The sequence below is a fragment of the Rhynchophorus ferrugineus genome, unplaced genomic scaffold (assembly GCF_030347505.1).
Source record: "Rhynchophorus ferrugineus isolate W39M unplaced genomic scaffold, kcgeb_rfMv2 rfM1, whole genome shotgun sequence".
Lineage (NCBI taxonomy): Eukaryota > Metazoa > Arthropoda > Insecta > Coleoptera > Curculionidae > Rhynchophorus > Rhynchophorus ferrugineus.
The window spans coordinates 83,098,348-83,114,496 of NW_027472580.1; the positions used below are offsets into that span (position 1 = coordinate 83,098,348).

At 31.7% G+C, this 16,149-nt stretch overlaps 1 protein-coding gene across 1 annotated transcript in view; it reads right to left on the reverse strand.

The window, feature by feature from the left end:
• LOC143206600 (lachesin) overlaps positions 1 to 7,448 on the reverse strand; it is a 251,602-nt gene extending 244,154 nt beyond the window's left edge. Inside the window, exons 1-2 of the mRNA XM_076419216.1 lie at positions 7,445 to 7,448; positions 7,245 to 7,310 (exon numbers count right to left, since the gene is read on the reverse strand). Coding sequence (XP_076275331.1) covers positions 7,245 to 7,310; positions 7,445 to 7,448 — 70 coding nt within the window. The remainder of the gene's footprint in view (positions 1 to 7,244; positions 7,311 to 7,444) is intronic.
• Between the last annotated feature and the right edge of the window lie 8,701 nt (positions 7,449 to 16,149).

The window sequence follows — 16,149 nt, forward strand, 5'->3', positions numbered from 1 at the left end:
GTACCTTCAACTCCAGATGGCCCTGTATGAACAAACGAGGCAAGGCAATATCTCATATCCCATAAAATTGTTTTATTATACTGTTAGTATGTCTTTGAGCTATCTGTTTTATTTTATCGCGCGATATTGCCACGTCGATAATGTATATAACATATTTTTCACTCAAAGTTTGCTTTTAGTATAAGAAAATAACAGACAGAGCTCTAATATGTCGCATTAAATTGATGGCACTAAATAAATATAAAAAGAGAAAGGAAAAAGACAAAAGAAATAATTTTGATTTGTTTGAAAATATCTTTGTTTATGATTTTTTAGATATATTTATGTTTACGTTTTGGTTATATTTTATACAAAATTTATAAAAAATTTATATATATATATATATATATATATATATATATATATATATATATATATTTATTTATTTATTTATTTATTTATTTATTTTTACAGATTATAATTATTGCAGTCATACACTTTTACTTAATACATTTAATAATGAAATTAAATTGCTTTTTATTTAATAGTAAAGTCACGTGTCAAGCTTCAAATGTCTTCACAGCAAAATATTTCTCTTACAGGTACCTATAAGACAGATTTAAATTCACCAATCACATTATTTGAATGGTCAATATAACCCCATATGGATGTCGATCCAAAGTAAAACTTTTCTCCAGAGGCCCCTATCAAGTTTTCTCTCTATTACTCTATGCTCACTCTTGATATCTCAATCCTCTTTCAACTGACTTTATTCTATACCTCTGTTTAAATACGTTCTTTAATTTGAGAAGAGGGGTTACCGTTTCGACGAAATGCGCATTATTTTAGACAGGTACGAAACCCACGAATATTTTATAAGTGAAGATTTTTTTATATGCTATCCAGATCCAGATTTTTATATGCTATGAAAATCCAGATCGAGTCGTTCTCAAGTTATAATAAGTGTTCGAAAAACCCGACCATACACCCTTTAAGCCCTTTAAGCCACCACGAATTCACCTACATCAAAGTCAAAGGTTGACAACGCTGGTGGATTTGTAACATGCGGTTCCCGGCGATAAAAGATCACCACGATGATATCTCGCTCTCTTTTCTTTTCTCTTCCCCCTTGTAACAACAGTACCACTTCCGCAGCGCTACCGTACTTCTTTTACCTAACCTAATAACTTGTCATTCTCTCGTCGACCACTCGTATCATTCAATATCGAAATAAACATGTTTTTATTGAACCAGTGTTTTCAGTTCCCGTGCGAATTCCTTCCACAAAATAGTAGTGAGTGTTCGGACTCCAAACCAAATAATCGCATCGACAGCCACACATTCCGACCGACCAGACGAACATATATAGCGTTATCTTGAGCGAAGACAACAATAAGGTGATAAACATTAAAGCAAACAGATTAAAGGCAGCAGCAAAATAAAATAAATGGGATGATAACAATTTTCGAGTGATTTATTAAGGAGCTAGTGTCTACTATAATGCCGGGCGCAGTGGAAATGGCGATATCCTTTCTTTAACGTCGCCCGATGGGAAGCGCGATAATCCCCTAATCTTCCCTCTGATCTTAACGGCGCGAAATTAAGGACTATGGCGGATTTTTTCACATAAAAAGTCTTATCTAGTCAATTTATAAATTGATTGGGTTAAATGTACTAAGCAATATGGTTTTCTTTTAAATTAGATGACGTCCTAATGTTTATTCGTCTGAAAAGGTCGGGAAAGTAGTCTCTGGTAAATTGCGGAAGTCATTGGTCCGATACGTTATCAATAAGACTGAACTCTTTCTTTACTACTATTCCAGATAATATTGGAATCGGAATTAAGCATAATGCTGCTTACTCAAACTACAATGATATTTTTAAACGTAGTTAGTTTTCGTATAAAAATTTATATATAGAATAAGACTCTGCCAAAAAGCACTCGGTCTTAATTTTTTTCAACGCAGTTGGCACAATTGTCCTCTATGCAAACATAGCATCCATAATTCAGTTACTTTGTAGTGATACATATTGTAACTGAATTATTAATAATTTGGTTTAGATTTTACTCAACGAGAGGTGGTTATATACGTAAAACTAAGAATTATAAACATTACGAAAAGGGACGGCTCGCATGCAAGCAAAATTCAAAATAACAAAACATTAGTCTGGCTACAGGTACAACGAAACAATAAAACTTACATAATAAATAACAAAACAATAATCAAATAAATAAGTAAAAGTGTATAGATAAAACTGAAAATAATATAAAACTATCACAACAAAATGACTCGGATATGCATATTTTCCTAATAGTTAAAAAGTGTATATATTTTATTAAAATAGGAGACGATAAACTTCTCGTAGTGTAGTTGTTGTTGTGAAAAAATGTGAACACGAGGATTTGAAGACATTACTCAGTGATAATCCAAGAAAAACTAAAAAGAATATGCAGAATTATTGAAAGTAACGCTACAATGCTTGAAGAGCACGAGAATTACTTGAAAGCTTGGCCATTTTGTGCCATATGAAAATAAACAGATATACACTTAAAGGCATGTTGGTAATGTGTGTAATATTGCTTCAATGGCACAATTGGAAAAGTTTTTAGAATCGTATTGTTACTGCCGATGAAAAGTAGACCAATTGCGATAAAACTGCGTACAGACCGGGTCAACGAAAGCCTACGAATGGATTGGTTGGAATATTTCTAGATGACTTTGACGAAGGCTAACGAAGGTTTGTTGGCATTTACTTGCAATCCGTAGAGTGTCGGTAAAATTAATAGAAATGAATGGAATCGACGAATGCGGCGTGGACGGTACAGTATAATCGCAGCCGCCGTTGAAATATATGAATTCACGTCCAAGGAACGTTTACTCTTAACAACATATGTAATATGTACGTTTCATGAAAGGTCACCGAAAGTTCGGTATCCAACGTCAAAACTCATTCGTTGTCCTTCGTTGGCCAGCATAATTTGAAGCAAATAAAACATAGAGACCTGGTGGTATAGCCTGTAGGGCATAGCTTGATATCCATAGCTCCAATCTAATCAGGATCAGGTTGATGATGGTACACTATGATCTGTTACAATCTAACTAAACCGTCAATGAGGATCGCTATCGACTACAATTGATACCGAGAACTATGCGAAAAAAACTCGACCACATGTTGCAAACCCGGTAAACTTATCCTCCAGACCTTGCTCCCTCTGGTTAATACTTGTTTCGATATAAGAGCCATGACCCACCTGAGGAATATTTCACTTCTTATGAAGATATGATAAGATCTGTCGATTCGAAAGAACTCATGACGGAAAATCTCCATTTAAACCCTAAGAAAGCCCTAAAAACGAACTTATATAAAGAAAACCTTTGGCTTTTGATTCACTTCAATATACTATTTCACAATGTTCACCTTGTGAAGGAATTTTTGGTCAAAAACTCTAAATATTATCGAACAACCATCAGAGCATCAAATTCACCTGATATAGTCTCATTCTCATTTGTCTTGTAAAATTTTATATACCAGATCGTGATCCAGTTTAGTACTGACAGAAGGCATAAAAGAGAATTCATAACAAGAATTCGATGAATTCTTTTTGATATTTTTGTCCAAAGTTGATTAAGGAAAATTATTGTAAGAAATGTTTGGACATTTATATTATTCCTGATCAATTGTCGCTTATAATAAGCCGTTTTCCATTGTTTAAAATAATCTGGAAGGCTTCAAGAAGGACACTATGTAGTTTATCCTCCATCTCTACATAACACGAATATTCTATACGCGGATAGTGATGGACAGCACTTTCCTGACTAAACTTTTTAATTTGTAAGTTTATAATATTATAAAATGTTTTTATTTAACCTAACTTTGAATATTTGAAAAATAAATAGTCATTTAGTGATTAATTATTTACCGCAGTATCTTCGCTGCAAAGATTATTTGTTCATCATGACTTATTTGTACATTATAGCGTGTGTATGGTACCTTTATTTACCAACAATTGAAAGCAGTTATATAATTTTTTAATTTATAAAACATATTAAATTAATGCTAAAATATTCTATTCAAATTTGCTTCCTACTCACATTTCATTCAAAAGATTACTTCACGTATTTTCCAAATTTTGTAGTAAACAATAAAATATAAAAAATAATGAATAAAATTTAACAAGCAAGCTCAAAGACAGTTATCTTGATAGTTTCGTAGATATTGCCATTGAGAGACATTTTCAGAACAGGACCCTCGCTCGTTGTTGCATTCAGCTGAACTTTCTGTTGTTATAAAAGTCCCACTTCATGACATTATGACATTAACGAAACTGCAAAATGCGACCAACGCTTTGCTATTATTTAACTTTACCTGAACCCTTACAAAGTATTAGATATATGTAAGGGCATACATTTGTTCCCTTATGTTAAGAGCGTATAAAAAATTGGAAACTGGTGAAAACTTTCAAATATTGCGTAGTGTTCTTTATATAGTATCGGGTATCAATACTGTATATATCTATATTAGTTTACAGTACATATACTATAAGTACTCATATATGGCTAAGAAACACCAAGATTCATTAGTCCACCAAATCGTGGTTAAGACTTATCATTGAGTTTCAGTTAAAAACATTAGCCATGGCTCGCTAGTGCTGACCGTTGACAGCAATGAATTCGCCAAAATCGTCTTCGAAATTACATAATAATGACGTAATAGAGCTGCGAAACAGTATCTTCTCGTGGTTGCATTGCCACCTGGTTAACAATGTATGGGTTGCTGTTGTTCCTTATACGGTAATTATTCATTATTAAGCATAAAATAATAGAGCAAAATAACAAATGAAATTGGGGGACTAACGAGCATTAATTTTGATTTTGATAAAGTATTGTCATTTCGACATGCATCTTCATCGGCTATCTTAATACAGTGATTAAAAATCAACATATTAACAGAATAATAAATAACATGTTAAACTAAACTATTTATCTTAAAATAAATTGGACTAGACATGTAGTTAAAACATAAGTAAAATAAAGTAGCCGAACACAATTGGTTGATGCCTATCTTGATGACAGTTTCATGCAAGACCAATTGCTAGAGGCCTTGAATGATAAAATAGAAGTGATCGTTTTAGAAAGAAATCTTAAGAAACCCCTACACAATCATTTCTGCGCATTAGTTTCATTCAGAAATACCTTCAATGTATATTTTCTGCAAGTTTCCTTTAAATTGGCCAATTAGAGAATTACAGTGGAGAAAAAGCCAATATCAAATATTTTCGAAAATGATTTAGATCTCAGTTAATTCTTCCAGACACGCTAAAGATCGGACAGATAGTCAGGATCCGAAAGAACGAGATTCGATATATCCTCTAAAGTCTTCTAAAATACAAAAACTCACGAATCAACAATGTTAGCTGAATCCAAATTCGAATAATTGACAGGATACATCTTTGCTACAGAAGTACAGCTCAAAAGAAGTAGAAACTGCTCATATACATCTTCCAATTAAACAACCAGTGCATATCATACATGACGTCGAATATACTGCCAAATTGCGGATTTTTCCTTTTAATTTTTAGTTGAAAGTAGCAAAATCAGCTGATTCGTTTAAACATGTAACCGAATCTGTACAATTCGATTTGTGTTGGTATTAGTCGAACCTGTTGTCAGATGTATACAATTTCAAAAATCAAAAAGTTAATGATAATAATTAAAGCTTATAAATCGGCAAGTGTTGTAAACCAAAAGCCAGATTTCACGTGGAAATATTACGACGTGCTGAAGTCATAAATTGTGATGACGTGCATTGGCTGTTTTGTTGGATAGACTATATATAGTTATCTAAAAATTCCAAATTTAATCCACAGACTCGTCAAACGTCACACCTTCAGCTTCTATTCTGAGCAGATATTAACAATTCGTATTCCACAGCCTCGGACCCTGTCACATGCGGATGATCCCTTTATCATTTAAAATAAAGTTATGCATTTGTGATCATATTAATCAAAAAAAATCCAGCCAGTTGTTGATTTACCTGTATTCTCAACATCCAAATATCCAATTCCCCATGAAGATCGTGAATAATTTAGGATAATAATAATTCTAGGATATAGGGACCCCAAATATTATAGTTTCTTTGATTTATAGAGCCCTCATCTCTCTGAACTAGGTGTTTAACCATTTTAGACGTATCGATACTTTCCGAAAAAATAATCCAAATTAGTCATGGTATCCAATGTTCGCCTACTATAAAAGGTAAATACAAAAAGTTATGAAAGAAACAGTTTCCCTTAGTAGTACTTTAGTTTCTTCTAGGAACAAGAGACATTTTGTACGCAATTATATATAAGATGTAAAGAGAATTCTTTAAAGAAGTTTTTTTTTAACTCCAAAGCTAAGTGAGAGGAAGATAAGGTAAGTATACAGAAGAAAAACTTCAACGATAGGTGAGATATAGGTGCACGGCTCACTCAACTTTGACAGAACACTAGATAGATACTGATCACAACATAGAGATCGATGAAGCATAGGTTTATTTACTTCAAAAGACTATTTTGAATAAGACATAGAGAGAGCTATGATATAAGGGCTAAATACCAATCATCATGGTATGATGATGATACCAACAGATCGTGAAAATCTAGGTTCATTAACGTTTGATCACTCAGCCGTGATAATCACCGTGAATCTAATTCAGTTGTGATTAGTGAAGCAATAGTTCAAGATGTCTTATTAGTTGTTGGGTGGAACATACTACACGTGTCACAAGCGGAGACACGTGTCAAATTTTTCTCTTATAATGTCTAAATTGTAATATTGTTCTAATAATGGATATAGTAATGGGATACAAGCATTAATGATACTAAATTTAACCACAGTTAAAATCATTTTGTTTCAGTATTAAGAATAGTTCTAAAAAATACAATTTCACAAAATTTAAAAATTATGGCAACGCCACATAGATAATTACATCTATATATTTTGAATTCAAAATGTTGCCATTTAAACTTTTATATTGATAGCATCGTTAGAGCTTTACAGGTTACATTGTGAGGATCACCCTCTAGATCACCATCTTCGACCAATCCTAATAAAACGGTATCGAAATAAAAATGATATCGGTTCCGGCTACAATATAAAAACGTCGGACGTATCTGCCGTCCTCGTTCCACTCGCGGGAATGTCGTCGCCCACGTAGCGAAACTCGGAAGTCGTTGTGTTGCAGTTTCCACCGTTATGAACGTAGCTATTTTTACGACTTACCTTGATTAAAATCGGCCCCGTTCAGGACCGATATGCCATTGGATTCGATGTTGCGAACGTGCCGGGCTGTAATCAGAAAAATATTTGTTTATTGGTCGGGCGATAACGGCCAAACGGTTAGAAATAAAAGTAAATCATAGTTTCAAGACGGACGAAGAAATCTCTTCAAATGTAGTGTTTGTTTAAAATGTTGTTCATACTCATAAAGTACTTTTGACTAGTTTTAAGGCAATAAGAGGTAATATTTTTTTGGTTAACTTTTTCGTTTCGAACTCTCGATTTTTGATCAAGTTTTTGATTGTCCAAACTTTCGTAAAAATTAAATTTATATTCGAAAGTTAAATTTCGCAAAAAAATATTAACCCTAAAGAGGTGATAAACTATATTCAAATTTATACTAAACATTTCTAATAAATAAATTTTCTGATAGGAAAATTCTTCTTTAATATTTAACTTTTATTTTCTTGGTTATTAAAAATACAACAATATAATGATGGTGGCAACACTTCTTGTTTAAGGTTTATTTCATCAGCAGGTAAGATAGATAAATCTTTTTTTTTAATCTATTTTTATTATTATACAATTTTTCAGTAGACTGATGCATTCAGCGAAACGTTCCATGGTTTGAGAATATTTTGAAAGAGAATCCTGAAATTCTGCTAGTTTAAATTAGATGTCATCAATGAAAAACTATCCTTTTATATCCTCGATGTATTCGATATCCAAATCAGTATTTGATATTGCACAAAAGAGATATCTTTCATTCTAACTCCAAAAAATACAAATACAGTACTACAACTCGAAATCCAAAACACAAAAACTGACTAAGAATGTATTACATCTAAAGACATTTTGATAAAAAAACTAGGTAGAATGAAAGAAATAATAACAGCAGGTACTACAACAACTTTACAAATTAAGCAGTATTTGGAAATGCCACTTATTGGGCGTTTCGAAAACCTATCAGAATTTTGGCAATCTCATAAAATATTACATGAATTACATCAGTTACCTTTAAAATATTCTGCTATACTTGTAACATCTATCTGGCCAAATTATTAACAACCGAAGAAATCGCATCATGAGAGAAAAGCCGAACACGATAATATTTTTGAATAGTGAAATTAGTTCTGTAAACGTCTTCTATTTAAAATACTTCTGATCAATAATAAATTAGATATTTATTTTATTTAAAATGCTCTGGCATGATAATATTATTAAAATACCATAAAACATTTTGGGGTCATTATTCCATTCATTATTATAGATACACAGAACATTCAAATATAAAAATAATTCTACTTCCTTTAAAATGAAATTATTAATTACATGGTAATATTCTTCAGTAACTATTTCTTTCATATTCTTTAAAAAAAAATAGCACTTTTAAATAATCTGCCCCGTGCAATTATCTGCGTCCTTTGCTCTCTCACTATTAATACAGGAAAGAATTCGTACATCTTCGGCTGACTTAACCAAAAATGGAAAAAACAGTCAAACCATGCATTTCACTGAAGGGAGTAATTACTATATTCAGTCGCTAATTTTCTGACTTTTCGACTGTTTCGACTGTTTTGCGACTATCGACTGATTCGACTCTTTTCAGTCGATAGTTCCCAACGCTAATGTTAACACTCCCACGCGTTATCTAGTAGTGCTATTGCTTCCATATTGATGTGGAAGTCTTGTTCCATATTTTACAGAGAAATATTGAATAACACAATCGATCAGTGCAATTTTGAAGTCATCGTGCAGTTTTTCATTGGTTACGTCGCGCGATAAGCACTGGTAATTAACCGAAGAATAACTTAAACTTTCTCTAAGTTGTATTGAATTAGTGGTCAACTGGTAATTATCTTATCTCATAAAAGCCCTCTAATCTCAATCTAACAATTAAAATTGTTAATATAAATGAATACCAGTAGAAGCAGTTGCTTTTCTACATCTTCAACGTTTTGATGTTGCACATAAAGATTCTCGATATTGAAACAAATAAGGCTTGCAGTTTGCAGAAATACGTTTTGTTAATTCAATGCCAGAGCAATGTTACTTTTCATGCGAGATACAGTGTATTTGTCCAACGAGCAATTCGTCTTTTAGTGATGAACCAACCGATTATATTTTTGTACCCTTGTAAAATTATAAGCGATGCTTAGCTAGATTAAGAACAAAAATTCCCTGAATAGGAACAAGAGTATTATTTATTTATTATTTTCTTGAAGAATTGTTTTATATATTATATATAACCAAGTTTGTTCATCTAAATTCTCACGTAAAATTAAATAAATTCAAAGAATTTCAATATATATATATATATATATATATACTATATTATATCCCCGTAGGATTCACCATAGGAATTCAAATCAAAATTTGGTTCAATTGAAGGAATGATTTCCTAAATTTCAAAAAAACATTTTTTATTACTGGATAGATGATAGAACTGCTAAATCACTCAAATATTTAATGAAACTCTATGAGTAGAAGTTTAAAACAAAACTTTAAATTGGGTAATTATTGATTAACAAAATGTAATGTAATTAAAAAGAGTATAAGTAGGTCGTGTTAGGCTTCAAATGTAATACACAGAAAAGAAATTACGTACGAGGATTCCTATCAATATACAAAGATAAACATTGAAAATTCACGCGAATGTGTTATTTTGAGTTATTGTTTTATTTTAGTCTATTAATTTGAGAAAATCGTTTTCTTTTTCATAATTTTAAAACTTAACAGCTTTTTAACAATATGACCTTAAGAGGATTTTTTTAATTTAAATTATTTTCGAATATATAGCTATATTATTTGCACGGCATTTAAATCGCAGCATTTAAAAACAAAACTTTAAATAAGTAACCGGCTTGGTGGTGCAGTGGTAAAGGCGATGGGACAATCCTCCTACTGTTGCGATAGCCGCGGGTTCGAATCCTGCTGTTTGTTTAAAATTTGTGAATGATCTAGGCAAGAGTGTAAAATCCACAAGGGAATTGATCCCGGTCACGCCAGTAACCAGGCTGGGTAAGACCGGATATCTTCTGAGATGCTTTCTAAAGTTGGTCACTCGCCAGTCGATAGGCTATACTGCTGATTAAATTATTTAGGTTATTTTTTTTTCTATTTTCTTATAGTCAGATTACTAGGAATCCTATCAATGAGGGCGCGTAATTTTTTGGATTCCCCCTTTACGTACCTGTAACTTTTTGGATTTTTAATCTTTTCAATGTTTTATTTACGTATTCTCTAAACATTAATAAATAACTAGTACTAAATTGATCGTAAAAATACCGTTTGTTTCATATTTTACTGGAAAAAATATCTAAAATTCATACCACTAGGCTAGAATGCACTTTTAAATAACTATAAGTTTGTCAACATTAATAACATTTAATAATCTATGGTATTCTGTAGTACATCGACTTTTGTCAATTTTTTTTATATAATTTAGAGTCTCCTTTTTATCTACTGGGTTTTATCTAAGTTGGGACTACCACTTAACATGTGGAGAGTGACCAACGTAGAGATAATATCAGAAGATATGCGGTCTTACCCTGCCTGATTACTGACGTGACTGGGATCATATTCCTTGTCGGATATTCCACTCTTGCTTTTTATGTAATCACAATTACAAATAATAATAAACATATATTTGCAACCGTGCGCCGGCAGGATTTAAAGCCGCCGCTATTATAACAGTAGTAGGACCTTCCTGTCATTTTGACAACTGCGCCAGCCATGCCGGATTTGCCGACTTTTGTGTTGAATTCGGAACGCATCAGGCTCGATAAACTTTAGTTCTACCTACAATTAAGCAACATAAACACCTTTAAAGCGTTCTGCGATCATATTTCACATATTTGCAAGTTCATTTCGCATTTGATGGGAATCTGGTCCGTAAAAGGCTTCTAAAATCTAAAGATATGCGTATAACGTATTATCTATGACAAATTTTCAGCAACACTGGAGGAAGGAGGAACTTTACAACTACTTAATAACAGTACATTATTGAAATGCTGTGTTAAATCTAATCCGAAACTCTTAGTAGAAACCTATTCATTCGAGAATTAAAGCTACCGGAGTGGAGAAATGTAGATATGCGTGTCGAAGTTCAGTAAATTATGTCGAATTAGCGAATAACCGAACAAGATGTTGTATCGATACATCAGTTACACCCGAAAACAACCTCAATAAATCTAAAAATAAGAGCACCTTAACGATGAAACACAAACATTAATATAATTTACGTCGGTATAAGAAAAATCTCTCGCCGTCTGCCGCTTCTTTCCCAAACCCCAAAACCCCCCACGTCTCTCTCGCCCACGAATCTAGCCGGAAAGCAACGAAATAATAATGGCAGGGGAGTGGTGGAACGAAGAAAATTAAACGAACATAAATTATCGGGGCTTTTTAAGGGCCGGTTTTACGATCTGTCGGCCTTTCTGGCTGACGTCGGAAAAATCATAAATAATATTCGATTGTGGTCGGCTGGCTTCTGTTAAAAAACTTTTATGTTCTGCGTTTTTCTCTCGCTCCCGATATGGGGGGAAGAAATGCGTAATAAATGGAGATGTTAAAAAGACGAACGAGGTGTTTTACTGCGATCTTATTGCACCGACCGATGGCCGATACGTCTTCGAACGGCTCAGTCTTTTTTGGTGAGTGGTATGGTTTTGTAATATCTGCCGTTTAGGTACATATTTAATCTTGAATGTAGCTACTTTTAGCTAGGTAAAAGCATTATTTTACTAAATGCACTCAGATTTTCACGAAAGACAAATAGCGACAATATTTAAAAAGAAAAAAAAATAGTTGAAATATAGCATAAATGTTGAAACAATATTAACATATTTTGAACAATACATCAATTAAAAAAGAGTAATAGAAATGATGGATTAAGGTAACCACTAATCCAAGAAAAAGCTAGTGTAACAACTCAATAAAAGAAATCAAAGATTTTACAATAAAGTAAGGACAGAAACAAGGAGAAATAAATTCAGCCAAGCTTTTCAACCTGAACATAGAAACCATATCATCAGGTATATAAGTAAAAATATACAGTGAGATTGGTGAATAGATATCTGCTAGAGTATGGAGATGGCCTAGTTACAATTGAAGATATATACTGGAAAAAATTGCTGAAAGATAATATCAGAAGAACAAAAAATGGCCCACCGAATGCATAACAAGAAATAAAAGTACGACGACTGAACGGAAAATGCGAAACTAAAAGCTAGAACAGGAAGAATATTTATTAAGTTTGATTTTAAGTTTAAATTTAAATATTTAGTAATCATAATATAAGGAAGTGGAGACAAACAGATACAAAATAAAAATGAAACAAAAACGTAAAAATAACCAAAGAATTTTAAAACATTGTTGCAAAGCGAACATTTATCAAGAACTTTATCAAAAAAAATGTATACAGTACAAATTCAATGAGAAAACAATTCATTAAAATTCATGGCATATATCGTAACACTATCATTTTTGTTTGAAGATTTTTAATTAAAAATTAATATTTAATTAAATATCTGATTATTCCCATTTATAACAATCCAATATTTTGATACATTATACAACAATTTGTTTAAACAATAGCTCACAGGAAAATACCGTATGAAAAATTCCTCATCACACAGGCACATGCTACAAAAAAAACTTGTCGGCTTGATAGCTTGAAATCCCACAAGATTGGAGAGGTGTATGTCTGTGTTTTTTTTCTGACTCTCTATAATCAGGTCACCTCTAGTTTGATACCGAGGACCTTTATTTGTAGCACACGTTAAGCAGTAGGTCCAGTCCAGATAAATATTAGTTGTTAATACGGTTGTTATAACCGGAAAAATGCAGATAGGTATAAACGAATGTAAATTACACTATACCAGTAAATTAAAATTTCCTAAATTGATTCTGAATCAGACATGAAATAAAATAAATTGTGGCAAAATGTAAAGGAGCTTATAGAAAATGAACTTGGCATTAAATAAATTTTAACGATATGACAATAGATTTTATTATTATTGGTAAAATTTAAACAGATATATAGCAGAGCAATTATTGGGCCTGCATAAACAAGCGACACAATATACATTGGATACACTTAGTATAATCTTAATTTACAAATTAACTTATTACCACTGTTCTGTTGTCAAAGCAAGACGAGTATGGGATCTATTTCTCAAATACATTTTATGAGTAATATTTACTAAATTGAATTATTGGGAATTCTGACGCAGATGAAGCAATAATACAAATAGAAAGTTAATAAAGCCAATGTTATATCATCGTCAAGAACCTCATGTTAATAGCCCATATTCCTTGATATACTGCAATGACAATGTTAACATTAACAAGAAACAGGAACTGTAAAACAAATATCAGTTTCATCAAAACATTTGTAGCTGGCTAGAGCCAATGTTCGACGCCGTTTTTCAAATTTTAAAGAAATTTTAACGACATAATAATAGATTTTATTATTATTGGCAAAATTTAAATAGATTCTAAAATAGCAGAGCAATTATTAGGCCTACATAAACAAGCGACACAATATACATTGGATACACTTAATGTAATCTTAATTTACAAATTAATTTATTACTACTGTTCTGCTGTCAAAGCAAGACGAGTATGGGATTAATACATCAGTATGTATTACTCAAATACATTTTATGAGAAATATTTACTAAATTGGATTATTGAGGATTCCGACGCAGATGCAGCAATAATACAAACAGAAAGTTAATAAAGCCAATGTTATATCATCATCAAGAACCTCATGTTAATAGCCCATATTGCTTGATATACTGCAATGACAATGTTATACATTAACAAGAAACAGGAACTATAAAACAAATATCAGTTTCATCAAAACATTTGTAGCTGGCTAGAGCCAATGTTCGACGCGGTTTTTCAAGCTTTAAATAAATTTTAACGATATGACAATAGATTTTATTATTATTGGTAAAATTTAAACAGATATATAGCAGAGCAATTATTGGGCCTGCATAAACAAGCGACACAATATACATTGGATACACTTAGTATAATCTTAATTTACAAATTAATTTATCACTACTGTTCTGTTGTCAAAGCAAGACGAGTATGAGATTAATACATCAGTATGTATTACTCAAATACATTTTATGAGTAATATTTACTAAATTGAATTATTGGGAATTCTGACGCAGATGAAGCAATAATACAAATAGAAAGTTAATAAAGCCAATGTTATATCATCGTCAAGAACCTCATGTTAATAGCCCATATTCCTTGATATACTGCAATGACAATGTTAACATTAACAAGAAACAGGAACTGTAAAACAAATATCAGTTTCATCAAAACATTTGTAGCTGGCTAGAGCCAATGTTCGACGCCGTTTTTCAAATTTTAAAGAAATTTTATTGTTAAATATATAATTCAATCACTTTTGATTAGGCTTTATTACAATAAAATCGTATTGAATGTTAATATATTTATAGTGTTTTTAATTACACAATACACATAATTACGTGATACACACAACTTATATTTGTTCCATCTTTGTAGAGAATCTTAGGTGAACACTGTAGATATTGCAATAATTAGTACTTTAATTTATAGCTATGTGAAATATAACTATCGATGCATTAATTACTAAGTAAATGTGTAGCTAAATAAGCATATTTTATTGAAAATACCGTTCATCAATAGCTATTGCTTTTTCATATATTTTAGGCATAATGCAAATTCCATAAGATAGTTTTTGTCATTGATGTGATCAAGGAATCAATTAAAATTAGTTATTGTCCGAAACAAGCCATAGCTGTAAGAAAAAATATGTGATCCAATAATTTTTTGACTTTGCTTTGATTGTTTGTATCATGCATTTTGGTATAAGGAGGGTATTCGAAGTACAATGTTCATTTTAGCTGGATGAAATTCTGATAAGAACGTACCTGCAATGCTTCAAATTTTACTGACTCATATATTAATGACATTTTTTAATGACCGATTTTAAGTCCATTAGCAAAATCTTTCTGCAAGTTGGAACAGAAAGTATAATTTAATGCAAAGTGTGCTTTGGTGGCACAATGTTGCTTGATTAGGGCTCAAAGACTAATATGCTGCTTTTACTTCAACAACTATTTATTACTACAGGTAATATATTTCTATAAAAAACATCAACTGCGTAAACTATTTATATATTATAATTTATGAAACGTGGCCAAAAATATATTCCAAAAGTCATACGTTTTATTTATACCAATCAATAGATTATCCCTTGAGCTTCCTATCACTTACATCTATCTTGCGTTATTTTTGATAATATCAATAGCCACTTGTTGCATCACCAGGTGCTTTTCTAGGTCTCGTAACAATATTATAGCTGTGATATGACATTCAATCCAGTACTAGTTAAACATTTTAACTAAATCATTGTAGTCAACAAAAGTGAGTATTTCATAGCCAATAGTTCGCATCCAGATTGTCTATAAAATAAATTTGTAATTGTAAACTTATTTCTGATACAAATTTTTGTGGTAGAATACTATACAATGCGGCCATGAAGTTGTCCTTTAAAATATGTGTTGCAACTAATATTATCTTTTCTAATGTTGGCCAAGAAGTGGCTAGAGTCATTTCGCGTCCTATAAACCAAGCAACTAAGCTAAATTGCGCAAAATAGATCTAGTGGTGTGATCAAATGTGGCAATTTTACTTTTAAAAATACTGTAACTGACTTATTAGCATTATAGTCTATTTCTGTATTATAGCAGTATGCTATTACAGACATTCGTTATATTTCAAGCCGGTTTACTTCATTTTCAGTCACTCTACAACAAAATTATTATACACTACAACAAAATTATTATACACGATACGACTATTATCATTTTCTGTTCTTCGCTGGTTTTCAGATATAATT